The sequence below is a fragment of the Panthera leo genome, chromosome D3 (assembly GCF_018350215.1).
Source record: "Panthera leo isolate Ple1 chromosome D3, P.leo_Ple1_pat1.1, whole genome shotgun sequence".
Classification (NCBI taxonomy): domain Eukaryota; kingdom Metazoa; phylum Chordata; class Mammalia; order Carnivora; family Felidae; genus Panthera; species Panthera leo.
In genome coordinates, this window is record NC_056690.1 from 21951528 (window position 1) to 21979136 (window position 27609).

Below are 27609 nucleotides of genomic sequence, written 5' to 3' on the forward strand. Positions count from 1 at the left end.
TCGTTGAAAACCAATAATTTATCAAAACGCAGCGTGTGTATGCAGGGCAAGGTGTCGCGACAGACAGGGCAGCAGTGGGCAGGCGCAGAGGGAGGGGATGGTGCCTGGATGGTGGGGTCATCTTGCCGTAGGCTGGCCGTGCGGGCAGGGAGGCTAGACATTCTTGCCGCGCAGGCGCAGCTCGTGGCGCCTCAGGTGGTTGTAGAGCGACTGCACATAGGTGAAGACGCACTTGGGGTCGGGCTTCTTGCCCATGATCATCATGTCCTCCACCTCCACCAGGGGCACGCAGTCCACCAGCATCCTGCAGGAAGGGGGCACGGGGGTACTTGTCAGCGCTGGCCCCGTTTCCTGTGGCTACCCTCTATCCGGAGGTCTTTTCACTGCTTGCAGCCTGTTGGTCTTCCATAAACTCCAGATTCTTGATTGAGTGCAGGGATAAAAGCTTTCTGGGAAGACAGGAAACCCCAGGGCCCACTGACCCAAGCCTAGAAGCATCACTATGGGGAGCTAGGCCTAGCAGGTGTGGGTGGAGATGGGAGGAGAGCCATGCCCCATCCCACTCGGGGCAGGGTCCAGGTCTCTACCCCTAGCCCTGGAGGTTCCTGACTCCAGACCTCACCCATATTCTCTCTGGAGGGCCACCTCCTGCATATCCTCAATGGCACACTCCAGCTGGCAAAAGCCTCTGGGTTGGGCCATTGAATCCAGAGGGGCCTTACCAATGGCACATCTTTCTCTGCAGCCAGGACCCGCCCCAGTGACCCTCTGGGCATCTCAGATGCCTGGCCTGGTACCTCCTGTAGAGAGGCATGGGAACCCCTGTCCTTGCCCCAGGGGACAATCCTGCTACAGGAGATATAAGACAGTGTGTGTGTGTGTGTGTGTGTGTGTGTGTGTGTGTAGTTCTTTAACCCTTACCCCCCTCCTTGGGTAGAGCAGGGGAAGCAGATGAGGGTCCCAAGCAATACAGACAGGACACCTACAACATGCTCAAGAGTGGGACCATCCATCTGTCATCCTCCAGAGTTCCAGCCATACTTTACAGAGGGAGACTGAGTCACAGAGCAGAATTCATTTGTTTCAGTTCCCATAGCTTGGTAGGTACAAGGCTGGGCCTCCTGGGACTTAAGTGCCCTAGCCCTGGGTGTTGACACCTGTCTGGAGCCCCTCTTCCCTACTGAAGAGTCATCTCCCCACTCTGGGGTGAATGGACTGCAGCTACTAAGCAACTGACAGCCCCAGAGCTCTAAAGCTAGAGTTTGCTCCCTGGCTCCAATTTCCCCTCCTCTCCCAGAGCAAGTCCTCTTCTGCCTTGCCCCCTCCCATAAGTCCACGTTAACTGAGTTTCCTTTGGCAGGGAAAGCATACAGGGAAGAACGGCTCCTATCGGTAACACACCAATGGGCCCAGGACTACCTTCCATCTTGTGCCTTCAAGGTCAAACCTGGGACCATGGTAGGACTGGAGCCTACTCCTAGCTCACCTGGACTCCTTCATAAAGAAGCTTGGGAGGCAGAAGACCTCTGTTTCAGTCCACACTGTACCCTTGATCACCTGTGTGTGCTAGATAAAGCCCTGCCCTGTTCTGTGACTCAACTTTCCCATCTTTATAGCAACAAGTTCTCTGCCTCATTTGAGACCTTGGGAGCACTTAGATGAGTGAGGGGGTTTCTGACTCTGTTGCCGACGTGCTATGTGCCCTTGGCGTCTCTGCCCCAGACTGGACTTATTTTCCCAGCTATACTATGGTGAAGAAGGCAGCCTCTCTGTGCAGTTTCTTCAAACTGTGGCTATCTCTTCAGGGATCCTGTGCTCCCCAGCGTGGAGCTCCCTCCCGCCTCTGGTGTCTTCCCTGGAGACCTTATAAAGCCATTGTTTACACTGGGGCTCACAGCTCAGGGCTTCAGCTGCCCCAGTGACAGGCCAAACAGAGGGCAATTCGAGCAACAGCACGGCTGAGTCACACTTTCCAACTGGATCAGGGCTGGGCTGGGCCCCTTTCCCTCCAGGCCAGCCTGCTGGGCAGCAGCTTGTAAGTCCATATATGACCTGGAGACAAAACCAAACCCATCCTCCTCTCACCTGCATGGCTTATCTATGGGTGGATGTGTACACATGTGGGCTGCCCCCCACATGGCTCCAGGCCCTGAGGGGCATCTGAGTGCATCCCTAGCTCTGTTCCTGACTCATTTGGGGAATCCCCTCCCTCTGGGCCTTTGACTTTTCTTCTCTCTGCACAATGGGTGGGAAAAGTGATGGGGTAGAGAAAAGAGCCTCTAAGTGGGGAATATGGAGTTCTAGTTTCCAGCTGTCTCTTGACCTAAAACCTCCAAGACTCTGAGCCACCTCTCTCCCTTCTCTGAGCAACTTCTCTGGAATGGACAGTTAGCTCAGGACCTGAATTCCTACTGTAGCCATGAGGTAAGGTAACTAGAGAGAAAATGTCATAGCTGATTTGAAGACCCAGAACCCTAACCAGAAACATCTTCCTGTTATACTGGCCCTGCTCTTGAGCTCTCCAATGAGTGTGGCACCACCAATTCCCCAGTGCCCAAACCTGAGGCCTAGTAGGCTTTCTTGAGCCTCCTTCTCCCCCTACCCCCAATCTGAATCCATCAGTCAGCCTCTCCTACTTCTAAGTTGCTCCAGCTATCTAGCACATTCCTTCACCACCCCCATCCCTCATCCAGATATTGTTCTAGAATGCTAACCAGACCCCTTCTCTGTTTGGAAATCTTTTATGACTCCTGTCTTTAGGAGGAAGTTCAAACACCTGTGGCCCCTTCTCCTCTTCAAGCCCAGACTAAACTTCCTTCCCTTCTGCCCTTCATATGCAGACTAAACTTCCTTCTCTTCTCCCCTTCATACCCAGACTAAACTTCCTTCCCTTCCTGAGTATGTATGCTACGCTCTCCATCTCTCTCGCCCCCAGCCCTGTACATAGACTCACCCCGCTGCCTGGGACTCCCTCTCCCTCCTCTAGCCTGAACTTGTTACTCAGATCCTAGCTTGGTTTGCACTTTTTTCAGATAGCTGTCCTGGACCTGTAGGCTGGGTCAGGTACCTCCTCTGGGGTTCCTTCCTGGGCTTCCTCCATCTCAGTCCTGCTCATGTGGGTCATCACTGCCCCATTAAAAGAATGGTCTTGCCTGCTAGGCCCTGAACTACCAGAAGATAGGGCCATGTCTGGCTCCTTCTGGCTCTTCTCGGGGTCCCCTTGCTTCTCCCACCCACCTCCCGGTCTCTCTCTGGGCCCCTCTGAGCAGATTCCAGCATACAGTGCAGGTAGGCGAGGAGGCGTTTCTCACCGTGGGGCCCCTGAGCAGGGGTTAGGACTTTTTGGTTTTTACCAGCCCCTTCTGGACCAGACAGCGGTAGAACTCCTGGATGTACGTGTACACGCACTTCCAGTCAGGCTCTCGAAGCCGCACCATGTCCTCTGTGTCCAGGAGCTGCGGGCAGTCCGCATGGGTCCTGGGGAGGATAGGGGGCCGGGAAGGGGCAGGGAGGCAGGGCCCAGGAGAGAAGAGGGGGAAGAGGCAGAGAAGAGAAAGGGGAGAACACAGAGACACACACATACACATACACACAGAGACAAGAGTTCAGTTACGTTCTCAGTGCTGCAGTCTGCCGGCACCCCCCGCATGCCTCTTTCCCATTGTGGACGTGCCGCTCACTACCCATCACTAATGGTGTGCAATGCAGACAGGGGTGGGGGGCCAGACCAGTCACAGGTGCAGAGAACTCTTGGGGAAAGCGGGAATGGGGTGGGGGGCAATGGCGTTGGCACTGAGGTTGGAGAAGAGGGCTGTGCCCCAGGGAGGGGAGGTGAGGGAGGCGTGAAAGGAGGTGGGGGAGGAGGAAGAGGAAGAAATCTGGGGGAACCGGAAAGAGAAAAGGAGAGAAGGAAAGACAGATGGAGGGTGCTGAGGGTGAGGTGAGCAGACGGGGCAACGATTCCAAAGTGGAGGGCTTGCTAATGTCCTATATAAGCCTCTGGCAACACCTATATAGGCTGGATGGGCACGGTGCCCAGGCCAGGAGCCTCCTTTTGGAATCTCCAGCCGGGATCCCGTGGGAGCAGGAAGCTCTGGTGATAGTGGGAGGAGAGCAGGACAGAGAAAGGGAGAGAGAGAGGGAGTAAGGGGCAGAGGGAGGATGGAGGGGATATGGACAGGGCCACCTGGTGGGCCTTGGCCGGGGCTGGTAGGCGGGCCGGCGGCTCCTTCGTTCCGGCGGGCACCTGGCACACTCAGCAGCAGGTGGGCAGGGTGGAGAGGACAGGGGCTTTCTGGGGAAGGGGTCTCAGCCGCTGTCTGACAGTGCAGCTGGCCAGCTCCAAGGGGCCTTGGGGCAGCTGGGCCTGGCCCAGATGCCCAGTCCCAGATGCCCAGCTGACACCAGCAGGACTGGGGCCCACACTTACTCAGCAGATGAGAAGGCCACCTCAAAGTTCTGACGCCGGTTCTGTGGGCTGAGCTGCCCATAGTCGAATGCCTCAGGGAAGAAGTTGTGCACCAGGGCACAGAAGGCCATCCCGTCACTCCAACTTGAGGAGAAGTTCTGGATGTCCACGTGCTATGTATGGGTGGTGGGAGGACTGGTCAGCTTCCCTATGAGTTCTCTGCCCCCAACATTTGGCATTCCAGGCATAGGGCAACTGGGGTCAGAGAGGCCCTATAGCTTGCCCAAGGCTGCACAGGGGATGGGCAGTGGGAACACGAGCATCCTTTAATTAAGTTTGTCAACTCCCTTGTCTACTACTTACAGTCACAGAGCAACCAGGAGGCCCAGCACCACCCAGCTAAGACCATGGTTATGTCTCCTTCACTCCTTTCCTTACTTACAGAAATTTACCAAGCCCCCTCACCTCCACCCCTACCCCCAAGAGCAATGAGGGGGGACTCGGAGGGTGAGGTCTGGCTCTGAACTGGGCCCTCATTAGGCCCTCCCACTTAATCACTTATTCTTGGATCTAGGGTATGTTGTGTGTATTCCTTTGAGCCTGTTTCCTCATCCCAAAAGAGGGCTTCCATCGTCCCTGCCAGGTATGGGGACTATGAAAAGCACAGGGGGTGAGGAGTTCTGCCAAGAGGGAGGTGCGGAGCTTCAGGGTGGGGGTTGGGGGTAGGAGAAAGAAGCCGGGCTGCCTGGCCTTGTAGAGCTCACCTCATAACCACGTGTCTTTGCTCGGCACCAGTCCAGCAACATCTGCTTGATGCTGTTGGCATTGGGGACCCCAAAGCTGGTGGAACGCTGCACGGCTGCGCGGGGTCCACCAGGGCTGCTGCAGGGGCACGTCAGGCAGGTCACAAGGCGTGCTGGTGGCCAACCCAGTGGGTTCCAGGCCCCGCCTTCCCTGTCCTTCAGGCCCCTCCCAGCTCTGCTCCCACAGCGCTTTCCCGTTTCTGGCCCCACCCCATGCACTAATTAGGCCCCGCCCAGCCCCGCCCACTGTCGCTCACCCAGAGGCGCCTTCCTTCTCCAGCTTCTCAATCATGGCCTTGCGCGCCTGGGAGGCCGAGGTCTTGGGCAGGCTCTGCGCCTTCATCAGCTCTTTCTTTTTCTCTGCTTGGCGTTTCTCGAGTGCGGCCAGGCTGCCGGGCCGTGGGCTGGCCTCATCCTCGCGGTCGAAGATACTGGGGGGGATAGGGAGGCGACTGTTAGGCCCCTCCTGAGCCTCAACCCCCAATTGCCAAGGGAAGGGACTTGTCGTGCTCCAGACTCTACACGCTGTGGTATATCCACAACCCACAAGCCGGCCTGCAAGGGAGTCGTCCTTATCACGTCTATTTTACAAGGTAGACTGAGGCTCAAAGGTGAAGAAGGTGGGAGCCACTCTTTTCCTTCAACAGACTTGGCCCTGGAGGCAGTTCTCTGAGAAGGCTCACTGCATGATCAAGTTACAGATGAGTTCAGATTCTGGGCAACTAATAATACCTACCAGCATAATAATAATAATAATAATGATAATAATCATCATCATCATCATCATCATCTTATGTCTATTGAGCCTTTCCTATGTGCCATTTTAAATTTCACAAGGAGGGAGGGACCCTTATCATTTCCACTAAAGATGAGGAAACAGGCCCCTGGCCTCAGGTTTCAGAGGGCATGGGGGGCAGTGCACGAACACTGGTCTTTCTGAGTCAGAGTTCTTGGAGGCCTGTGGTTTCCAGTATGAATTCTGCTCCTAACAGCCTTGATACACTCTGTATGATAGAGGTGTACTCCTCCCTCATGGGGCTAAAGTGCAAAGGTGCTCTGTGACATGGGATGTGGTCTGCAGACACTGAGAAGTGGCAGTGCCACCAGGCAGCTCATTGGCAGGCAGGCCTCTCTAAGGGCTCAATGCTATCACTGCCACTGAGAGCTGTGAGACCCTGAGCAAATCTCTGGCCTCCTCAGTGGTGTGGCTGAGGAATAGGTGAGATCATAAGGGGAGCAGGAGTGGTCTGACTCCTACTCTGACTCTCCCTGGCTGTATGCTTATCACCTTAAAGCACCTTGGTCTACCCCTCTGCAGAATGGGTATATAGTGAGGTCCCATGTGGCACTGACTCCTCTGTGGTCTAGGGATGGGTACCTATGCTCACCTGCCCATCTTCTTGGATGATGAAGAGGAGAAAGTCTTGGTTTGCACCATAGTACGGCCACCACCATCTGCAGTAAAGGGGAAGAGGAGCAAGGTGAGGGCTTGGGCCTGGACATCAGGAGATGGGGCAGGGGGCTATTGTGGGGGGGATGGTGGTAGCCTCAGGCAGAGAAGAGAAAGTGACTGCTGGACAGAGAGACACACAGATGAAGGTACGGAGAGAGAGCTTGAGGATGAGTCTGAGGAGGTGGGCAGGCAGTCAGGCACAGGGCGACACCAGGCGGCCTTACTCTCCGAGCGCCTCACAAAACTCGACTCCACCGTGGTGGTGCGGGCCGTCCGTGTGCCATCATCTGGAGGGGCAGGGGATGAGAGGAAGAATATGAGCCATGGGGCCAGTGGGGTGGATATATTCCCACCTGGAGCCCTGAGCCTTGCTTGGCCTCTTACTGGAGTGGACGAGCCGCTCAGTCTTGGTGACAGTGCTGACAGCTGAGCCATCGGCTGCCCGCTGGCTGTGCCTCGTGGTGGTCTCAGTAGCTGTGTTGCCACGGCCCTCCCCTGGCCGGGCCCGTGCCTCTTGTAGCCGCCGTTCCCGTTCCTTGTCCCGCTGGTCTGGGTGGGGGATGCCCCATGCATGCCCAGAAGGGCCACCCATCACCCACAGAGCACATATGTACGGGCACACAAGATGGGGTGGGGGGAGCAACTTGTTAGAAATACTGAAGACACAGGGGACAAGGGCCCTCTCTAGGAGTAGCTGAGGGTAAGGGGATAGCTATAACTTGGCAGGGGGTGGGGGAGAGGTGGTGTGTGGCAATGGACTCAGGCAGAAACAAAGGAATATGGAAGAGCTGAACTCAAAGGGGGAGTATTTGGATCCAAGAAGGGAATTTCTATGGGAATGAGTAGCTTTCAGAGTGAATACGCAGATCCAGCGAGGAAGTAGCGGAATTCAGGGAGGGAGAAGCTGAGTGAGGCTAGTAGCTGAGTGGGTCTTTAAATGAGGCTTAGGTGGGAGAAGAGCAGCTCGAAGAAGAAATATCTAGATCCAAGGAAGGAGTAATTGAGAGAGAAGCTGGCAAAAGGGGTGACTGGGCCTAAAGAAGTAGGTAGGTGGGCATAGGAGCCAGGTGGCCATCAATGGGGCCTGGAGGAAGCAGTTAGATTCAGAGAATATCTAGAGAAGGAAACAAACCTAGAATCCAAGCAAATGAATAGCTGGGTCCAGGGAGGAAGTAGCTGGGCTCAGAGAAGGGGAAGCTGGGTAGGGGCAGAGCTACAGTGGTCATCAGTGGAACTCAAGGAGAGAAAAGCAGCTGCTGGGAGGAGTATCTGGATTCAGGGAAGGAGTAGTTGGCAGTATGTGGAGAAGCAATGGGATCCAAGAAGGAGTAGCTAGGAGAGGGAGTACCTGGGTCTGGGAAGGAGAAGAGAGGCTGGTTGGGGACAGTATAACTGGGGTGGTTAGGGGGAGAGATGTAGCTAGGGAAGGGAGAAGCTGGATCCAGGGAGAAGGAGGCAAGGGAACATTTGGGTCTCGAGAAGAAGCTGGGTAGGGCAGGTACTGAACTAGCATGTCCATGAATGGACCCCAGAGTAAAAGGAGCAGCTGGGGAATGGAGCAACTGGATCTAGGGTGGGGCAACAGGCTCTCTACCTCTCTTCTTTTGTCGGAGCTCACGTAGCGCAGCCCGGATGAGCTTCCGCTCCTCAAAGTCTGTAGTCTGATCCAGCTGCAGATAGAACCCCTGTCATTACCCACCTGGTGCCTGCTGGTCCCTGCCCCCTGCCAACCCCTAGTCCACCAGATCTGGCCATACCATCTTGTCCAGGATGCTTTCATCCTCGATGGCCATCAGCTCCTCAGTGTTCAGGGGACTCCGCGTCTCTGGTGCTTTGTCTACCCGGGTCTGCTCAGCACCGTTAGCCACTTCCACTTCTGCAGATGGGGGCTCTGCTGGCTCTGGCTCCATCTGCAGGGTGGGGAGTGGGCATGGACTTTAAGGAGGGGTGTGGACAAAACCAACCATGCCCATGCCAATGGTTAGGGGACCAGGCCCTGGGTCTGCTGGCACAGCCTTGGAAATAACTACTAACCAGTCAGACTGCCTGTGCAAAGATGGTCGTCTGGTGTCAGACTCAGAGAAGAGGCACTGACAGCCTTGTTGTAGGGCTTCCCGTGTACGTGGAATTGCGTTAATATAATTAACAGTGTCAATAACGGTGATTTTCATTTGGTAGTAAGCATTGTATAAACACTAGGGATTTTACTGTCCCTATTTAACACAAGGGAAAACTGAGGCTCAGGGTAGCTGCATGACTTGCCCACAGTCCTAGAAGTGTGATGTAGCCTGGGGTCTGAGCTGAGCTTATCTCCTAAACCTGAGTTCTTTCTGCTGCTTCATTCCCAGCCTCCTCCCAAGCAGGCTGTGCTCTGTCCTGGAAGTTCCCAAGGCCTGAGCCCTCCTGGGCCAGTGCCCAGGCAGCACATGCCACACACACACACACACACACACACACACACACACCCCAAAGGGGCTGGACCAGGGCCCTTGGGCTCCTGACCAGGTGTCTGACTGGGACTGCACAGAGCCAAGTCCTCTCTGAAGCTTGCTCCTGCTCCCTGCTCCATACTGGGAACTACCCTCTAAAGGGCCTGTGGTCCCAACCTAGCACCCTACCCCTCCCAGGACATCTTCTAAGCACTTGCAGACAAGCCCCCAGCCCAACTATCACAGCCCCTCTCCTCCTGGCAGGGCCTCTCAGTCTGCTGTAAGGGTAAGGAGAGCTGAGGTGGCAGCTGCTCTAGGGAGACTCAGCCTGACTGGGACATAGTAGGGGTGGGGGTGGGGACTGGGCCCTGGCCAGGGGCTGCTAGGGCAGCCGCCATGCATGCCTCAGGGCCAGGAGCCTGGCACTCTCTTGCCTGAGTGTTAGAGCACTAGCACTCCAGTCCCCTCTGCAGATATGTAAACTGAGGCTCAGAGAAGGTAGTGGCACACCAAAGGTCAGTCAGCAGGGGCAGAACCTGCTCAAAACCACCCGTCCCCCCAGCCCATAGGGACTTACGAGACTGCTGCTGCGGGCAGGGCCAGCAGAGGAGCGGCGGCGGGTGCTGAAGGCAGGCGGGTGGGCCACAGGGGTCCCGGCATCCTCAGCCGCCTGGAAGAGGGCCTCGGGGTCGGCAGCAGCCAGGAGCAACTCACTGGGCTCCAGCTCAGGCTCAAGGTCAGGCACAAGTGGGACCCCCAGGCGCAGGCTCAGCACCTCCACCTGCCTGCCCAGTGCATCCAGCCGCCGGCTCAGTGCTGCTGTCTCCACCCGCAGCTCTTCAGCTGCCCGGGCCACTGGCTCCATGGCCGAGGCAGCTGCCTCAGCTGCCTGGGTCACTGCCGCCCGCCCTGCCTCAGCCACTGCCCGCAGCTCTTCCAACGCCAAGTGTAATCGTTCCTCAAGGGCTGCAGCCAGCTCAGACCCGGGCCCTGGTACCCCCGGCATGGTGATGGCAGGGGCTCTGTGGTGGGATGACGATGGGGACAGTGGTAGGGACAGTTGCCTCTGGCTGGCAGTGTCAGAGTCTTTGCAGCTGGCCTGAGGGCAAAGGCAAGGGCAGTGGGCCTGCTCCGCCCCTGCTGGCCTCCCAGCCTCCCAGCCTGCCACCCGCCAGCTGGGGCTGTGGCCCAAATAGAAACCTATTCTGGGCTCCTTGTGGAGGGGGTTGTGGGGGAGGGGTGGCCTGTCCAAGCAGGCAGACGGCCAGGCCTGGTGCTGGCCGTGCAGAGATCACAGACTGGCAACACGGCAAAGCTGCACAGGTTCTGAAGAATTACCTAGGCCAGGGCCCCATGCCCCACAGATGGGGAAACTGAGGCAGGAAGCAATAAATGGGCCTGCCTGGGCCACCATTTGCATTAGCTGTGAGGATCCAGTCTGCCAGACTCCAAGAGCCTGCACTCCTTTGCCTTCATGCCATGCTGTTTTAGAAATCCTTGGACAAATGGAGGAAATGGAGGTACAGAGAGGCGGGACTTTGAGCAATCTGCTATAACAAGCATCTCGTCCCTGAGATAAATATCCTCTGGCCTGTCTGTGGTGCTTGAATACAACCACAGACTTTGAGCACATTTTAGGCACTTTTCTGCTTTCCCTTGATTCTAGATGGGGAAATTGAGATGCGTTAGTGGTATCACATGCAGGGCTCACTGTTTCACCTCCCACCCACTCCAAGGGCCTCAGCTACCATCCCCTCACTCTCTTGGCAGAGAGCAGTTAAATCCTGCTCTGTGGGGGTAAGGGTGCTTTCTTCCCCCCACCCTCTCCCTGTTACCCCTGAGAAGGCCCAAAGCTGGCTCTAGCCATCTCACCTCAACCAAAGTCCCATTCATTCCCTGGTGCAGCACAGAGGACATTACCTGGGCAGTCAGGCGGCCCACTGGGGAATCCCTTCCCCAGCTGAGCTTCCAGCCAGCTGATCCCAGGCTCAGGAATGAATAATGGAGGGATGCGGCGTATTCAGTTCCCGTGGCACCTGTTAGGCTGCTGCCTCACCTGACTGGCACCCCCTGCCTGTCCCCCCATCAATGTTTCTGTTCAACCCCCCCTCCCCCATAGATGTTGACGCAGATGGTAATCACTAATCTCCAATCTCCTAACCAGCTAGGCTGATCTTGGATGAGCAGATCAGCAGCTTTGCTTCTTGGGGCTGAGCTCCAGTATGGAGTAGGAGCAGGGGCACTGGGGCCATAGGAAGAGGGGGCAAGTCCTCACCATCCTCTCTGAGCTTGAATTTTCCCATCTGTTCATTAGGAATCAACCAACCCATTTTGGACTAAAGACCAGAGATCAGCATGTGAGAAGCTTGAGGCCAGTACAGAGTAAGCTTCTGACACACCTAGTGGCTTGATACACTAGGGTCTGCCTTTAGCTCTGCCACCAACTGGTTCTGGACTGTAGGTAGCCACCTTCTCTCTCTGGGCCTCAGTTTCCCCATGTGTTCAGTGGGGGAGGAATGGAGCAGAGGAATCCTGCTAGCCCTACATCCTGAAGCAGTTTATATAAGATTGATGGATGGTGACGCTGGTGGGGTAAGAAGGGGCTCACCTTAATGCCACAGCCTCCCCGGCTATCAGGGGAGGCATGGCTGAAGCTGGTGACGTGAGTGACGCTACCCAGGCGCGCCAGGGTCCCAGGGCTGCTGATATGGGTGATGGTGCTCTTGCCCCCACTGCTGGTGCTAAGGAGGGTGGGAGGCGCCCGTAGTCCCAGTGTCAGTTCTGGAGGAGGAGAAGGGCTACTGTTAGATCAGCTGGGGTGAGGGTAATGCCAGCCAAGGTTAATGGTGCCCCTTGCTCACAGCACATCCTTTGGAGACACCCCGAAGCCTGACCACAGCACTCGTTCTATATGCAGAGCTGGCTGCAAATGCTCATCCCCAGCAGTGGGGAGACAGGGGGGAGGCCTACCTGCCCTCTGGTTGCCTGTGGGCAGCAGCACTCGGCCTGTGGATGCCTGGCCACGGCCATCCTTGATCTCGATGGTGAATGTGGTCTTCATACTGGCCCCTGGCTCGGCAGTGCCGACAGGCACAGGAAGCAGGGCACTGGGCTCCTCTGAGCGGGCCACGGGCCCCCCTGCTCTGTTTTCAAGGGGCCTGGCAGCCAAGCCCCGCCTCCCGGGGCCCTCCTCCCGGGGGCAGCTCTGAAGCTGGGCCAGGGGCCTGGCTGCTCCACGTGGCTCCTTGCTGAGTCGGGAGGAGGTGTCGCTGGGGCCCCGTGAGGAGGAGCTGTTGGAAGAGGAGGCAGGAGTAGTGCTGATGTGGGAGGGGCCCAGGAGTCTTGTGGGGGTCGAGGGACCCAGGACCAACCGGGGTGGACCCTCCTGAAGCCCAGCAGCCATAGGAGAATCAGATGTGAACTTGCGCACACGATCCCGCACGGAGCCAGCCCGCTGGAATGAGGAAGGTCCACTGGCAAGAGTGGTGGGCTCTAGAAGGGACAGGAGGGTTATCAGTGACTGGGTGGGACAGGGACTGCCCCAAGTCTGCAATAGTGGGAACAGGTAGTACCTCGGTTCTGGGCTGGCTGGCAGGGACTGAGCATGGACAGGGAGCGTTGGCAGGGACGGGGTCCAGCCAGGTCTGGCAGTTTGGAGAAATGGCCAGGTGGGGAAAGACAGAGGAGAGTGGATATGGAAGTTCCGCCTCTCATAAGTCTCTCCTTCACACCTCCTCAGCTTCCCAACCCCTTCCTGTATTCCAGCCTCCCCGTCCCATGTTGCACCTCCCATAGCTCCTGGCCTCCCCACTCAGCTGTATCTCTCTTATAGGCTCCTCCTTCTCCTCCTGCACTGACCCTAGGATGACTTGGACACTCCTGGGGGCTGGGGCTAGGCTTGGGCTGGAGGAAGGGTGCCCAGATCCTTCCTGCTGATGGGGATACAGGACACCCCCCGCCCCCCCCTCCTGTCCAGCACTGCCCATGGCCTCAGCTGGGAGATGGGCACACTCCCTTATTGGGGAAAAGAATGTGCCTGAGGCCCGTTGCCTTTCAAGGCTGCAGGGAGGCCTCTGGCCATGGGATGGGGGTTGGGGAGGGCCAGGCTGGGGGTGGGGACACTTCAGGGCAGTGGGAGGAGTGTTAGGGACTGCCTCCTCTTGAGGAAGCTGAAGCTGTCTAGGCATTAGAGCCCATTTTCCAGACAGGGAAGGGGAGGCCTGTAGCTACCCCTATGGGGACCCTCACCTGCTCTCTTTGTGTCGGAGGGACCTTTGGTGGGGCCTTGGACAGCTGGGGGCTCTGTGGGGCCAGGCAGGAGCTGCAGGGGAGACATAGCATGGGCAGGGCCTGACTCCCAAACTGAGGAGCTCACCTGCTTGGCATCCCTGTCCCTCATCCAGACTCACCTTGTTGACCACCTGCCTCTCAGTGCTGGGGGTGGCTGGCAGCTCCTGGGGCTCAGGGCTGGTGGCCCTGGGTGGGCTGGAGGGTGACTCGGGGCTGCCCACAGCCTCAGCAGCAGGACACTGGGCCTCAGAAGGCTCTAGTGGAGGCTCAGGAGAAGCAGTGGTAGGTGAACTGACGGGTGAGGCAGGTAAGCTGGGTGTGCCCCCAGGTGGGGCCTGCACCAGGAGTGTCACTGTGGTCACATCTCGGCTGGTGCCCTGGGGGGTTGGGGTTGGCTCTGGGACCTCTGCCTGCTGCTTCTGTTTCTCTCGCTCCGGCACCTGTGGGAGACCCACAGGATGCAGTCAAGGCTCCCCAGGCTGGCAGGTGCCCAGGGCAGGGCATGCAAAGCAGAGGGGTTAGGCATAGCTTCCTGTGGGCACACCTGCACATGCAGGGGCACTGGCACACCATGGGAGGTCTCTGATACTCACTTCCTAACCTCCTGGCACTGCCTGGTCAAGTGTGGTTCAAAGAGGACTAGATACTATGCCAGGGGTTGGGGATGACAGGAGACCTCCTGGGGACTCCCAACCTTAACAGATCCCTGGAGCAGAGGCCTCTGACCCCTGATCCTGGCCTGGTTAATCAGAGTGTGGGGGGGGGTGGGCAGCTTGGGCTGGGGTGGCAGGGAGGGGGAGTCCTTCAAGGACTGGGACCAGCGGCCTCTGCTGGCCACTGAAGGAACCTCCATGGCCCGACCTCTCACCCATACTCCCTGGAGAACAGTGCTCCACAGAGTCAGCTGGGGTGTGATATGTAGAGTCAAGCTAAGGATGTGGGCTGTCTGGAGGGAGAAGGACAGCCTCAGGCTAGGTTTAAGCTAGGGAGGTCAGGTTCAGATCTGCATTTCAGGGAGATTGCACTGGCTACTGAGTGGAAGCTGGATGGCCATGGTGGGGTGAAATGCAGTTATGGAAGCAGGCAGGCCAGCAAGTTGGTAAGGGAGACACACTCAGGAGCTGTGCAGACAGTCTGGCTTTGAGGGGAAGATACAAAGTCTGGATTGGGGGACATGTGGCCAGAGGTTATCCAAGAGACTAGGCAGAGGTGTGAGATAGTGTCCCCCAAACACCTCCCCACCCCATGAGGTACCAGTCTAGCAAAGACAAGTAGGTGCTCTGTGCTGCTGGCATCTGTGGGCACAGGACACTGGGCTACCAGCCCACCTTGCTCACATTCCTTACCTCACACCGTTCCAGCCTGTGTGCTGCCCGCCCCTTGCTCTCTTCTCTTGAGCCACCGTTGGGACGCCCGCTGCACAACCTCCCAGCCAACGTGGCAGCTGGAAGGGAAGGAAAACATGTCAGGTGAGTGGCCAGCAGGTGCTGTGGGTGGCATGCAGTAGTACACAGGGCAGGGCCAGGGCAGGGCACATACCCTCAATCTCCTGGGCCCTTATGCGGCGGATGGCAGCTCGGATCAGCTTGCGTTCCTCATACTCACCAGCACCTCGCAGCTATGGGTGAGAAACAGGCCGCAGGTGCTGGACTGTGGAGTCCAGGTCTTCCCCTGCCCTGCCACATCCCCTGCCCTGGGCCTCACCAGTGCAGTCAGCTCTTCCACGTCATTCATGGACTCCAGCTGCCCTGCCAGCCGCGCCAGAGCAGCTTGCTGCTCCGCCTCCTGCTGCTGAGAGCTGCAGGGACATCATGACTATAACTCCTACTGCCATAGCCAAGTCATGGAGGATGTGGGCTGAGGGTAGGGGTAGGACAGGGTACACAGAGGAACAGGTAGCTAAGCACACCCTCTGGCTACATGCTGGCACATGCATGCCCACGTACGTGAGCACTAATACCACAGGCTCAGACGTGTTATCTACGTGGGTGTGTCCAGGACTCCATGACTGGTGAGTGGTCCATGCCCATAAACATCCCTGTATATTCCATATGCCTGCCTATACTGCCATTTGCACACCCACATGGGCAGCGGACACACCTGTGCTCGTGCCTGCCTGCACAACACAAGCCGAGCCCTGGCACATACTCCTCCCACCTGCATGACCATCCCTCCCTGGCCACTCACTGCAGCCAGTTCTCCTTGTTGTCCTGCCGCTCAGCACGGAAGCGCTTGGATGCCAGGGCCTCCTCCTCACGCTGCAGCTCCTGCCGCTGCAACTCCCGGATGGCTGAGCGGATGCGCCGCCGCTCTGCCAGATCCGCTGTGACCTCCAACTGTGGGGCAGGTGGGGGTGAGGGGCAAATCATTTTGGCTGCCAGGGGCAGAGGGCGGGCACCAGCTGCCCACAGCTTGGCCTGGGCCACAATGAGTGGTCTGTCTCCACTCTCTCTGCCACATGTCTGTCACGAGCCTGCCCTCCCACCCACGCAGGGTCTCAGGGAGACCTGGCTTATGGAACCAGAGCTCTTGGACAGCCTACTGTGCACTATGGTTCACAGAGTGGGCAGCCAGCAACTGCCCATCTGTGCCAGGTGCCAAGCCAGGCACTCCTTCTTGAGATTCAACTCCTGTCACTCAGAGTCCTTCATCAAATTCCCAAGGGCCAGGGAGTATTGCAGGAAGAAGGAGGCTACCCTACAGGGCCCCAACAGTGTCCCTGGGGAAGGAAGGGTGATTAGGGCAGATGGAGTCCACCCTGTGAGCAAGGAAGACTCCCATGTTCTAGTCCCAAAGCACTACAGTCTTGCTGGGGGTGGCAGCCTCATCCACACTGGACTGATGGGAAAACTGAGGCAGGGGCAGGTGCTCAGGAGTCCTAGTTTATTGCTTGGCTGGGGGCTATTTTTTCCTGCCTGTACTGGCCCAGCGCTATCCACCGTCAAAGGGGCCAAGGCCCAGAGTAGGAAGGTCAGTCCCTCAGATAATAGAGCTGCATTAGAGTCTACCCAGGGCCCTAGAGAGGGCATCAATGAGGGACAGGTGCTCCCACCAGCTTCTTAGCCCCTTAATTCCTGAGAAATTGGAGATGGTTGGTTTAACCACTCTCAGGAAAGGGCACCTTTTCTGGGCAGAGTCAGTCAATTCTGTTGCCTCCCCTACACTGCTACCACCCACCTCCCCAGCCCAATCTCAAGAGAGAGAGGACTGGCACAGGGACCCCCAGGAAGATAATGGCTGAGATAAATCCCCAGTATGGGCCTGAGCCAAATAGGAGCAAGTATAGGCAAAGTGATTTCCTCTGTCCCCACTCCCCAGATCATTCAGGGGGAGGGTCCAGGAACCCTCTACTTCCTTTCTTTATAGCTCCTCCCCCATCATTCCTTCCTGTTCCCGGGTGGGGGTCCAAGTTACAACAGGGTGCATGGGCTGGCCCAACTCTGCCATCACTTGTCCCAGTCTGAAAAGAGTAGGGAGAGCCCCGGGGGACAGATCCCTCCATGGTTCCTTCAGGCTCCACATTGCTGAAGAGCTATGGGAGGGTCCCTGAGGCTCAGGCCAGAACCCCCAGCTTGCTCCAGCTTCAGTCCAGTCCTGGCTGGGTGGTCAGGAGCATGTCCTTAACCTCTCTGTGTCTTGTTTTTCTCATTTGCCAAATGGAACAATGACTCCCACCTCAGGGCAGTGGATGGGGATGGGGGCAGTGACTTGGGGTCCCCCCTTCATAGCTGTACATGCAGTAAACATCACCCCCTCCTTGGTTCCAGCCACTCAGAAGGAGAGAGAGGCAAGGGCAAAAGAGTACAAGATATGAGATATCAGTAACATTGAGAACCTATCTAACAGGTCCTGCGCTGAGTCCCCAGTTTGTCCTAATCTCACAGAAACCCTAGGTACCTTATTACTCCCATTTGACAGATGAAGAAACTGTGGCTCAGTGGGGAGAAGTCATTTGCTAAAGGCCAAATGACCTGAGCCAGGATTTGAACCCAGGTTTCTCAGACTCCAGAGTCTGCCTTGGGCTGAAGATAGCTCTGTTGCTGGGGTGTGTCTGCCATGGTGGGTACCTCAAGGACCTTGGCATACTATGTTAGGAACCCTCTCGAGTCTAGACTAGAGATAGACCAGAGGGTAGAGACAGAGACAGACAGAGGATAAAGAGGCTAAGAGATAAAATGACTAGCCCTTTGTCTCCTGGGTACCCCTTCCCAATGCCCTGGGTTCCAGAGACTGGGTTCTTATTTCTGAAAACAGCCTGATGTGGAAACTTGGCTGCCTCTGTAATCCCTAGGAGCCTCACTATCCCCATCTGGAAAGTAGAAGTCCCTGGTCCCTGTCTGATACTCTCCCCAAGTGAGTGGGATGGGGCTGGGGGAAGGACAACCTCATTCCACTGATCATTCCCCAGCATGACCTTTCCCCTTTGGGCCTGAAAGCAAAGGCCTGCCCACAGTAACCCTGCTGTGCGTCCTATATTCCCTACCCTCTCAGGCCCCACCGTTGTGTGTGGAGGGGGCTGTGGGAGGGAGGGAAGGAAGTACAAAGCGCCATTGTCCACCAGAGGGAAGGGGAAGGGGATAGGGCGGTTTCTGAAACTGCCCAGTGAAATTCTCCCGGGAGGAAAGAGGGCACTTCCTCCTCCTGGGGGGGGAGGGGGGGCGGGTCTCCGGGCCTTTCTGCCCTCGCCGTTTGGGAGTGGGGGGTGGGGTCTGACCCGCTCTGGCTCTCCCTGGGCCTCAGTCTCCCCATTAGCACAATACAGGAGACTTTCCAGGCATTCGCTCAGTCCCATGGGGGACGGGCCGGCAGTGGAGCGAGGCCTCGCCAGGGGGCGCTGAAGGTCCGAAGGCTCCGGAACCGCCCGCCCTCCCAGGCAGGGCACGGCCCACGCCTCTCCCGGGGAGCCCAGCACTAGGCGCCCAGTCGGGAGCCAGACAGGAAGCCCCCCGCCACCGACTGCTTTAATGTCTCTCGTTGCGGAGAAGAAATCGAAGTTCACAGAACTTAAGCAGCTTCCCTAGGTCACCCAGCTAGGGAGCGTCGGAGCCTGAACTTGAACCCGGGACTGAGGAGGAGGGCGTCCGGTATGTGGCGGAGGGGCACGCGGCGTGCCTGTCCCCAAGTGCCCCCATCCCGCGCAGGCACCCCCGCCTCGTCCACAGGAATGTGCGGGAGCGTAGGCCGGAAGCGGCTGCCCGGGTCCCCAATCGGCCCGAAGCTGGGGCGCCGGCCAGCTTTCCCTTATAAGGCCCGACCCCGCGGGGAGGGGCCCGGCTTGGGACGCCGCCGTTCTTGCCACGAGGCCGGCGGGAGCCAGGCCGGAGCTCTGGGCGGGACCCTCGGCAATGCCCGGGCGAAGTAATGGCGGGGCGCCGGCCGTGGAGGAACCGGTCTGGGGGTGCGAAAGACTTTGGGCGGTTTTGCCGCCCCCAGACGAGGGGCAGCGAGTGGTTTAGTCCTTTCCCAGGGAGGGGGCGGGGCTGGGCCGATTACAGCTACCGCTCTGGCTTCTCTGAAAACCCAGCACCCAAACTCTGCATGGGGTTAGGGAGTGGCGACTGGAGAACCCTGAGCCTCAGAGTGGACCCCTAGAGATGGAGATGCGCGGGGATCTGGCTTTCTTTCTGGAACGCTCTGCGTCTACTACCCCCATCTGACTTCCTGACCTGAGGGGGGAGGTCGAGCTGACGTGGTGGGAACCCGATGGCAGACACCCAGAGAGTCTAAGGTGCTGGTCTGACTGCCTTGGGTAGGTTATGGCAGCACTGGACACTGCCGAGTGACCCCTGCGTCCGGAAGAATGGTATGGGGGTGGGTAGGTCACTTGCCTTCTCTTAGGAAAGGTAAATCTTTTTTTGTTTTTAATTTTTTTTTTTTTTAACATTTATTTATTTTTGAGACAGAGAGGGACAGAGCATGAACGGGGGAGGGTCAGAGAGAGAGGGAGACACAGAATCTGAAACAGGCTCCAGGCTCTGAGCAGTCAGCACAGAGCCTGATGCGGGGCTCGAACCCACGGACAGTGAGATCGTGACCTGAGCTGAAGTCGGACGCTTAACCGACTGAGCCACCCAGGCGCCCCAGGAAAGGTAAATCTTTAATCCCACTCCCCCTCCACTGTCCACCCTCACAAGGGTCAAGGGCGGAGCTGGGAGGGTGGGCGCAGAGCTATGGCCACTCCAGTGCTGCAGCTTCCTGCCTTTGATAGTGGGTACATGTCTGCCCTCTTTGGTTGCCCTAAAGCCTTTCTGTGCATGGCAATGGGGGAGGGGGGAGGCTATGGTTAGATAGGACCTCAAGAAAGTGAGGAAAGAGTGGGCCCATCCTTCTTCCACCCTAAGATCTGGGCCCATGCCTCATTCCATCCCCATGCCAACTCTAGGACCTACATATATGTTTGCACACATCTCCAGTTCCCATTTTACAGGTAAAGAAACTGAGGCTCAGAAAAAAATGACAGACTAGAAGTGACAGAGCTTATAAGGGCCCCCAAAGCCTGTCTCTTTTTATGGGCTCTTCTGACCTTGACTTACCTAAGATATGGTCCCCCATGGCCCTCTTTGGGGTTTGTTTGGATCCTGGCACTCTATCTTCCTAGCAGGGTGCCCTAAGGGAGGTTATTTCACCTCTCTGAGCCACAGTGCCCTCTTGGCTTTTGGAGCTGCTGTGAGCATTCTGTGAGATGGTCTAGCACCCAGCCTGACCCCTACTGTGCCCTGGCATTTTTAATCATTGCTGCTACTATTATCATTGGGCCAGCCTCCAGGGGTGGACACTGCCCAGACTGTTGCTTGGGAGAGCAAATCTAGCCTCCCCACACCTGTGGTTACACATGGGCGAGTCCTCAGCAGTTACTGTTTAAACAGGTGGTAGCAGTGGGGGGACTGGGAGGGACCAGGCCTCAGCACCTGGCACAGACAGGCACATGCTACTGGGTCCTCTGCATCAGCCATGCATAACAGGTTTAGCCCTGTTCCCCTGAGCCCTCATCCTACCCCCTCCTCCCTCCCCTCCTCTTGTCAGCCGAGAGGTAGCCTGGACAGGCCCTGCCTCTGACCTGGCTTGCCTGTTATCACAGCAGGGATGATCGGGCCACTTACCAGCTTCCGCAGGGCTCCTTCGTCCAGCCCAGCTAAGGCCTCATCTGCCATCACGATGGCTCCTAGCTCTGTCCGTCCCCTCCTGGTGAGATCCCTGGTGCCTGTGGCACCTGACACCAGCTCAAGGAATCTGCAGGGGACAGACATGAATCAGGCCTGCTGGGACCTCTAGAAACCACAGACACTTGGGCCCTGTGCCTCAGTTTCTCTAACCCATGATAATCTGTTGGTATCCCATTCTTGCTACCTGTGGCTGCTGGCTGGGGGTTGCTCTCTGCCCTAGGGTGGTATGTTGAAAAACTTAAACCAAGTGTGGGAGTCCCTGGTTCCAGCACAGCGAACTCAATGCCAGCCTGCTGTGTGGCCTAAACTGGGCCCTCACCCTGTCTTAAGCATCAGAGAGCTTATAGGATTGAGAAGGTCCACCACAGCCATGCTCACCACTAGGGGGTGCCTGCCAGACTCATTTCCTGCCCCACCCACCCATCCCCAGGGCCTGCCCAGCCCCCACTCGGACCAAAAGCTCAGTCTCTGTGGGCTGAGCCCATATCCAAATCCTTGCTGCCACTTGCCCTCCTTACCCCAGGTGATTTAATCCATCGGAGGTAACCTCCTGTCTTCCAATTCTTGAGGGCAGCCCTCTATACACACTCCTCTTTTCTCCTCCCCTTCCTGCCCTCCCCCTGATGCCAGTTGCCCAGACCTCATGAAGCCAGGTGTCCATGCAACCGGCTCCTCCTGCCAATTTACACACTTAGGCCCAGCTAGAATGGCCTACAGAACCTGACACGTCCAGCCTCTGGATAGGCAAACTGAGGATTGGAGAGGGCGGGGATTTGTCACAAGGGGAAAATAGGATTCCAAAGACCCAAAGAGCAGGAACGGATTTAATCAAAATCTTGGCCACTTCTGGCTTCTGAAGCCCTCTTCCAAAGTGCCCCTAGGGGCTTTTTTTGCTCCATCATTGCATCAAAATGGCCCCCTAAATCCTGGCCCAACCTCCTAGTGCAGCTCCTTCCTTCTTCCTGCAGCCCTCATGTCTATGGAATTTGAGGGCCCACAGCCTGACACACCATAGGTGCTTAGTTAATGTATGGTGACTGAAATGGCCCCAGGATTGCCACCCCCCCTCAATGATTCATCTCAGTCATGCCTTCCCCCTCCCCAGAACAGTCACTTGTCGAGTCACCCCATCCGGTAAAGGGGTCTGAGGGGGGCTCCTAATTCATACAGTTGGGGTTCTTCAGACCCTGCCAGTTCAAGTCGCTGCTTGCTTGTCCCATCCCCTTAGGCGTGGGTGGGTGTCAACCACCCATCTTTCATCTGGGGGGGGGGGGGGTCCTTGCCTCTTATCTACCTACTTTGGGGTAATCCCAAGGGTGTCACTCAGCAATCACCAGACTTAGGTTCCATGGACACTGAATTCCCCCATGTCTACTGAAGGGCAGGGGTCGCTAATGCATAATCTAGGACGCCCAGGAAGTCCTTAGGGACTGCCGCTGCTGCGGGACAGGGCTCCCTGTCATACAAATAGTCTGGGGTCTCCGGGGATTAAGAGAAGCCTCAGAGTAATGTGGGACCTTCCCCAAGGCGTGTGCCCCCATAGTCTAGGGTCCCTGGGGGTTGTGGAGCCTCCTGGAGGTCCGTGATATCCTTTCCCGCAGTCTAGAACCTTATCTCATGGCTTAGAGCCCCCGTGGATGGGTGGGAGCTTCCACGTCTGGGAGTCCCAGAACCCTAGTTCAGATATCCGGGTTCCACCCCCAGGACCCGTCGAGGGTCCTGGTGCCGCCCAGAGGCCTGCACACCCACCTCTCAGTCCGGCCCACCCGTCCAGCGCGGGCTCAGGTTAGGTCACTCGGGATCCGACAGATAGACTAGGAACGGTCAGGCGGAAGGCGCCGCGACCGGGATCCCAGTCCCCCTCAGCAACCGTCCCCGAGATTCTGCAAGCGCCGCCCGTCCAGCCGCGCCAGCGGCCCTGCCAGCCCTGCCCTGAGCCGCCACGGCAGCCAATCCTTGGGAGGGTCCCGCCCATCCTCGTGCCCCATTGGGGAAATTCAATTTGACGACCACGCCCCTGTAGCAGGCCCCGCCCCTCGAGGGCAGGACTGTAGGGGCTTGTAGTCTTGGGGCCACTGCCGCCGGGGCCTTGGCTGGTTGGGTGGTAGTCGGCAGGAGGACGCAGCTTTGCACTAAAGTCGGGGAGGGCGCCGAAAGCCGGGGTAAGTGGCTCGGGATCGTCCGTCTGAAGATTCGCGGAATCTTCAGAACTGCCCCTCTCCGCCATCCTCTTTGTTCGTGAGACCCTGTCTCTTCCCCCGACTCCGCCCCCTTCTCGCGTTAGCATTTGGGCTTGGCTGCCGCCCAGGCTGCTTTTGGGACACCTGGTCCCGGCCACCTCAGAGCAGGGACTGTGACCGGCAGCACCTCGACCCTATGTTGGTGCATCACAAAGAACATCTCAGGTGGAGCAGGATCAATCACAGTAACTTTTCCCCAGTCGATACACCTTTGAACGGACGTTTCATTCATCTGTCATGCTTTTCCCTCCCCAGCCCCCTGAGGGTGCGCTTCTGGTTGCGCTAGTCCTAAATGGGGAATACAGAGTCCATGGTCTCATTCAACAAATGGGGGAAATTGAGGCCCAGACAGAGACAACATGCCCAAGACAACACCTGGAATCAGCCAGAGGACCCAAGAGCTTAGACCCACTGGGGAAAGCCACTTCATGTCGTGCTGGAGGCCCAGGACCCTCCCACAGATCCACAGATCCAGGGTCATTGGACCCTGCCTGTTTAAGGAACCCGGGAGGTGGGGTCTGGAGTCCTGTCTGTCAAATAAAAACAATACCAACACATTTATTTTGCACTTGCCATGTACCAGGCATATAATCCCTATAACGACTGTTTTGAGCCCAACTGTTAATGCCCCATTTTACAGTTGAGGACGACAGCTGATAGGTAGTGGAACTGTGTGATTCATACCAACACCTTTTAAGTCCAGCATCTGCTTTTACCCATTGTGAGGTGGGGTTGTGGGGGAGTGGTTTCAGTGTACTGTCCCAGCAGAGCCCCACAGCCCTGCTGTCCAGATCCTCTGGGACCACCCATCCCACCTCACCCCCATCTAGAGAGACTCCCAGACTCTTAAAAAGTGTCATCTTCTTTGATCCCCACATCTTGAGAGGTGGTTCCACTTTCCACATGGGAAGACCAAAACATAGAGAGGGAAGAGACTTGTGAAGGTCACACGGGAGGAGGAGCAAACAGAGCCCAATCAAGGCTAACTTGATTCTACTTCAAACCTGGGGTGCCCCTTGGAACAGCCCGTTGGGGTGGGGCACACCTAGGCTAGCTGGGATTCTCAGGGCCTGCCTGAGAATGTGGCTGTCTGCTTCAATGAATGGCTTGCTTCGAGCTAGTCCCGCCCCTCACCCCTCTCCCCTTCCTGCAGGCTGGGAGGAACCACACAGGTGAGTGTGCTCCCACCTACTTAATCTGTCATGCGTGCTCACCAGGTGTTTGCAGTAAGGAAGAGATGCTTGGGTCCTTCCCTGCCGTCAAGCCCTCAGGGCTGGGGTCCTCTTCCAGACCTACCTGCCTGATTCTTCCTTCCTCCCTGTAAAGGGTGGGGGGGGGGGGATAGTGGTGGTGGTGAAACAAAGATCAAAGGTTAGCCGCATGCAGTGCTGGAGAAGCTTTCAGCCACAGTTTAGGAAGGAGTAAACAACCCATGAGGAGGGCCTGGCATTATCTGAGTACCTGTTGCATGTCAAACACAGGCTTTGCCCTATTGCAAGTTGAGCACTGTGCAAGACAAGTATTACCTGGATTTTACAGAGAAGGAAGCTTAGGGAGGTGAAGGCACCTTGGGCTGGTAATAGCACTCAAATGAGTGGAATTCTGCCTCATGCCTAAGGCCCTTTCCTCCATCTTGCTGCCTCTAGGATGGGGGAAATCCTGGAAGACTTCTTGGAGGAAGTGATGTGCAAACCGATCCTTGAGGAAGGATGCATAGAAATTCATCACCCAGAGAAGAGGGGGAAAGGCATTGTGGTAGGGGAATAGTGTGAGTAAAGGACAGGAGGTTTGTAAGTAGGAAAAGGAGGAGAGATGGGTTGTGGATGGAGCAAGAAAAGGAGATAAGGGTCATCCCATCTGTGAAGGGCCCTGAATGCCGGGTGAGCAGAGTGAACATATCTTGTAGGCACTGGGGAAGCCTGGGCCTCATTCTATCCATCTGAAAAAGGATGGGATTGGACTGGCCTGCTTCTGGTCCTCCCGAGCAAGGGGCTATAATAGAAAGTGTCCAGATCCCTCCAGATCTAATCCTGGACTGGCAGAGCAGAGAGTGGCTGGAGCAGCTCAAGGGCCAAGGGTAATATTTTGCTCTTGTGCTTGAGTCTGAGAATAAATATTTTACCAAGCCAGCAGTGCCAGATCCCTGAATTACCCTGGCTTCCTCTCCGGCCCCGCCCCCCCCCCCCCCCCCCCCCATCTAGGGTCCTGCAAAAACAGCCAAGGCCTGGGATCAGGAGGCAAGAAAGGTGATGGGTCTTAGCCCTGACTCTGCCCCAGGCAAAGATTTGGTCCTCTCAGAGCCTTGATTTTCTTATCTGCACAATGTAGGAATTATGGCCTGAGCTCCCTAAGTTCTCTCCCCCCAGACTAGACAACATAAAAATACCAGGACTTTCAGGGAGACCCCACCTTGGGATACGTTCACAAGTACCTGTGAGGCCAGCCAAGGCCAGAACCTTGGGTCTATGAGGGCATCTGGGAGGCTGCTGGTTACAGGGAAGGATGTAGGGTTAGGCATGGGTCAGGGTTGGGCCTGCTGGTGGGGTCTCACAGCCTAGTCAGAGTGGGGGAGACACAGTATCTGGACCCTAAAAGCTGTACAAAATGAAGCCCTCACTTGCTGTTTGGCATGCTGCGGGGATGGGGAAGGGCAATCTGGTGAAGGGAACAGCATGAACAAAGGAAGGGAGGTAAGACCGAGGATTTTGTTGGGGAAAAGTCAAGCAGGTGAAGCTGGAGCATGAGGTCCTTGAGGACAACTGGTCCTTACTGAGGTTGGCAGGATCCAAGGGCTGTGACCTTCCTCCTCATGGGCAGAACTGGAGGCCCCCATGATCATGGCCAGCAGCCCCAGGAGTAGGACTGGGGACCTGTTTGGCAAACCAGTTTGACAAGGCTGTCTCCTCTATGATGTCATCCAGCTGCTGTGTTCTCTGAGCGACAGTGCCAGATAAACTTCCGGGCTTGGAGTAGAAGGGGGCCTGGCCTTAAGTGCTGAGGGATGGGAAAGGAATGACTCTTCCTTGGAAACTTGGAGGCAAGTGGGCTCTGGGAAGGGGAAGGAGGCCTGAGATGCCCACTGTGCAGTGATGAACCCCAGGAACTCAGCCTCATGGAAAAAGGAGAGGATTCTGGATGGGCTGGCCTGGACCTCTTGTGATTTCTGGGAGTTCCCTGATGCCTGACATCCATCTAGGTTCATGACAGGGGCTCCATGGATTAGAGCATGGCTCTAGATCACCCTTATAATACATGAGAGGCTATTTTGTTATTGCCAAGACCCTCACAGCTTGAGCCCTGTGAGGTAGGACCATCATTATACAGAAGAGGAGACAGTCTCAGTGAGGCCGAGCCTTGCTAGCACCTCATGCAGGATTTGAACCCAGAATCTTTATTCTTAACCATAGTACCCTGCTTTTTGCCATTTGGGATCTGTACCTGCCCACATGGGCCCTTGTCCTATTTCTTAACTATTCAGCATAGCTGCTGAATCTTGGCATCACAGAATCCTAGATGCCTGCGTTATGATCCAAATAGATAATCTGAGTCCCAGAGAGGACAAGGAACAGGCTTCAGGTCACATAGCAATTTGGATGTGGAGCCACTCTGCACCCCAGATCCCCAGCATCCCAAATCTCTTATTTCCCCCTTGGCCTGGCACGCCCAAGCATGAAATAACAATAGCTGGCACATATTGAGTGCCTATTATGTGCCATTCACTCATTTAATCATCATCACCACCCTGTGCAGTAGGTGCTAAGATTATATCCATTTGATAAAGAAACTGAAGCTCAGAGAGGGAAGGTCACTTGTCCAAGTTGACACAGCATGTTGGTGGCAGGGCTGGGATTTGAACCCAGCTGTGTGTCCCTTTCTCCTTGATGGACCCAATAGATCTCATTGAAAGCATGAAGACCTCTATGCCAGAGCGTAGATGGCCCCTTTGCAGGCTCCAGAGGTGAGCAGTGTCCAGTTCATAGTTTCCACACAGACCTGGTCTCTCTGGAGTGGGTAAAGTGCTGAGGCTGTGGAAATGTTCTGAACCTTCCCAGAGGAGGCGGCCACAGTGGGAGGGAGTGTTTGGTGCAGACCTCAGAGCCAAGTGTAGACGTGGCAGCTGGACCGGCTGCAGGCGAGGGAGGGCAGGCGGGGTGGGGCCCAAACCCAAACCGGCCTCCAAGCAGCTTTCCCAGCCATCCGCCAGCCAGGCCCGGCCCTGCCCACCCTTCTAGCTCCCCATCTGGATTTGAGAGGAGGACTCTGGGCTTAATAATAGCTGAGTGGCAGCAAAGGCAATGCCTGGAGCTGCAGCCAGTGGATTGCTAGGGTCCCCTACTGTCTTGTGCTGGCCTGAAACAGGTTTCAGGACTTTAAAAATAAAAGCGAGTGCTTATGAAGTATATGCATGTGCCAAGCTTTGTGCTAAAGCCTAGCTCACAGTAACTCACTTATTCCTCATGGCCACTCCAATAAGATAAGACTATTATTGGGGCGCCTGGGTGGCGCAGTCGGTTAAGCCTCCGATTTCAGCCAGGTCACGATCTCGCGGTCCGTGAGTTCGAGCCCCGCGTCGGGCTCTGGGCTGATGGCTCAGAGCCTGGAGCCTGTTTCCGATTCTGTGTCTCCCTCTCTCTCTGCCCCTCCCCCGTTCATGCTCTGTCTCTCTCTGTCCCAAAAATAAATAAAAAACATTGAAAAAAAAATTAAAAAAAAAAAAAAGATAAGACTATTATTAACGCTATTTGATGGATAGAGAAACTGAGGCACAGAGACTTAAGCAACTCTCCTCTAATGATTATGGCAGCCTCTAATTGCTGAGCATA

At 56.5% G+C, this 27609-nt stretch overlaps 1 protein-coding gene and 1 long non-coding RNA gene across 12 annotated transcripts in view; one reads left to right on the forward strand and one right to left on the reverse strand.

Moving 5' to 3' along the window:
- SMTN (smoothelin) lies at nucleotides 1-25679 on the reverse strand. Of its 11 annotated transcripts, none has more exons than XM_042910021.1 (22): nucleotides 25557-25678; nucleotides 24001-24104; nucleotides 20484-20613; nucleotides 15571-15719; nucleotides 15088-15181; nucleotides 14923-15001; nucleotides 14730-14827; nucleotides 13503-13823; nucleotides 13342-13414; nucleotides 12666-12758; nucleotides 12465-12585; nucleotides 12064-12383; nucleotides 11702-11874; nucleotides 8422-8574; nucleotides 8259-8334; nucleotides 7049-7213; nucleotides 6889-6951; nucleotides 6600-6666; nucleotides 5469-5642; nucleotides 5173-5290; nucleotides 4430-4581; nucleotides 1-304 (listed from the first exon to the last, which is right to left on the reverse strand). In XM_042910021.1, the coding sequence occupies exons 3-22, from the start codon at nucleotides 20532-20534 to the stop codon at nucleotides 154-156; spliced, it is 2691 nt and encodes an 896-aa protein (XP_042765955.1). In that variant the 5' UTR covers nucleotides 20535-20613; nucleotides 24001-24104; nucleotides 25557-25678; the 3' UTR covers nucleotides 1-153. The 11 variants fall into 11 exon arrangements, with proteins under 11 accessions (XP_042765955.1, XP_042765953.1, XP_042765949.1 ...); XM_042910018.1 differs by adding an exon at nucleotides 3312-3477 and having other exon boundaries at nucleotides 216-304; nucleotides 12064-12585; nucleotides 25557-25679; XM_042910020.1 differs by lacking the exon at nucleotides 1-304 and adding exons at nucleotides 311-449; nucleotides 3312-3477 and having other exon boundaries at nucleotides 12064-12585; nucleotides 12666-12737; nucleotides 25557-25679.
- The window catches only part of LOC122203322, a 30628-nt gene continuing 25616 nt past the window's right edge, over nucleotides 22598-27609 (forward strand). The window contains exon 1 of the long non-coding RNA XR_006195127.1: nucleotides 22598-22708. This is a non-coding gene — a long non-coding RNA (uncharacterized LOC122203322). The remainder of the gene's footprint in view (nucleotides 22709-27609) is intronic.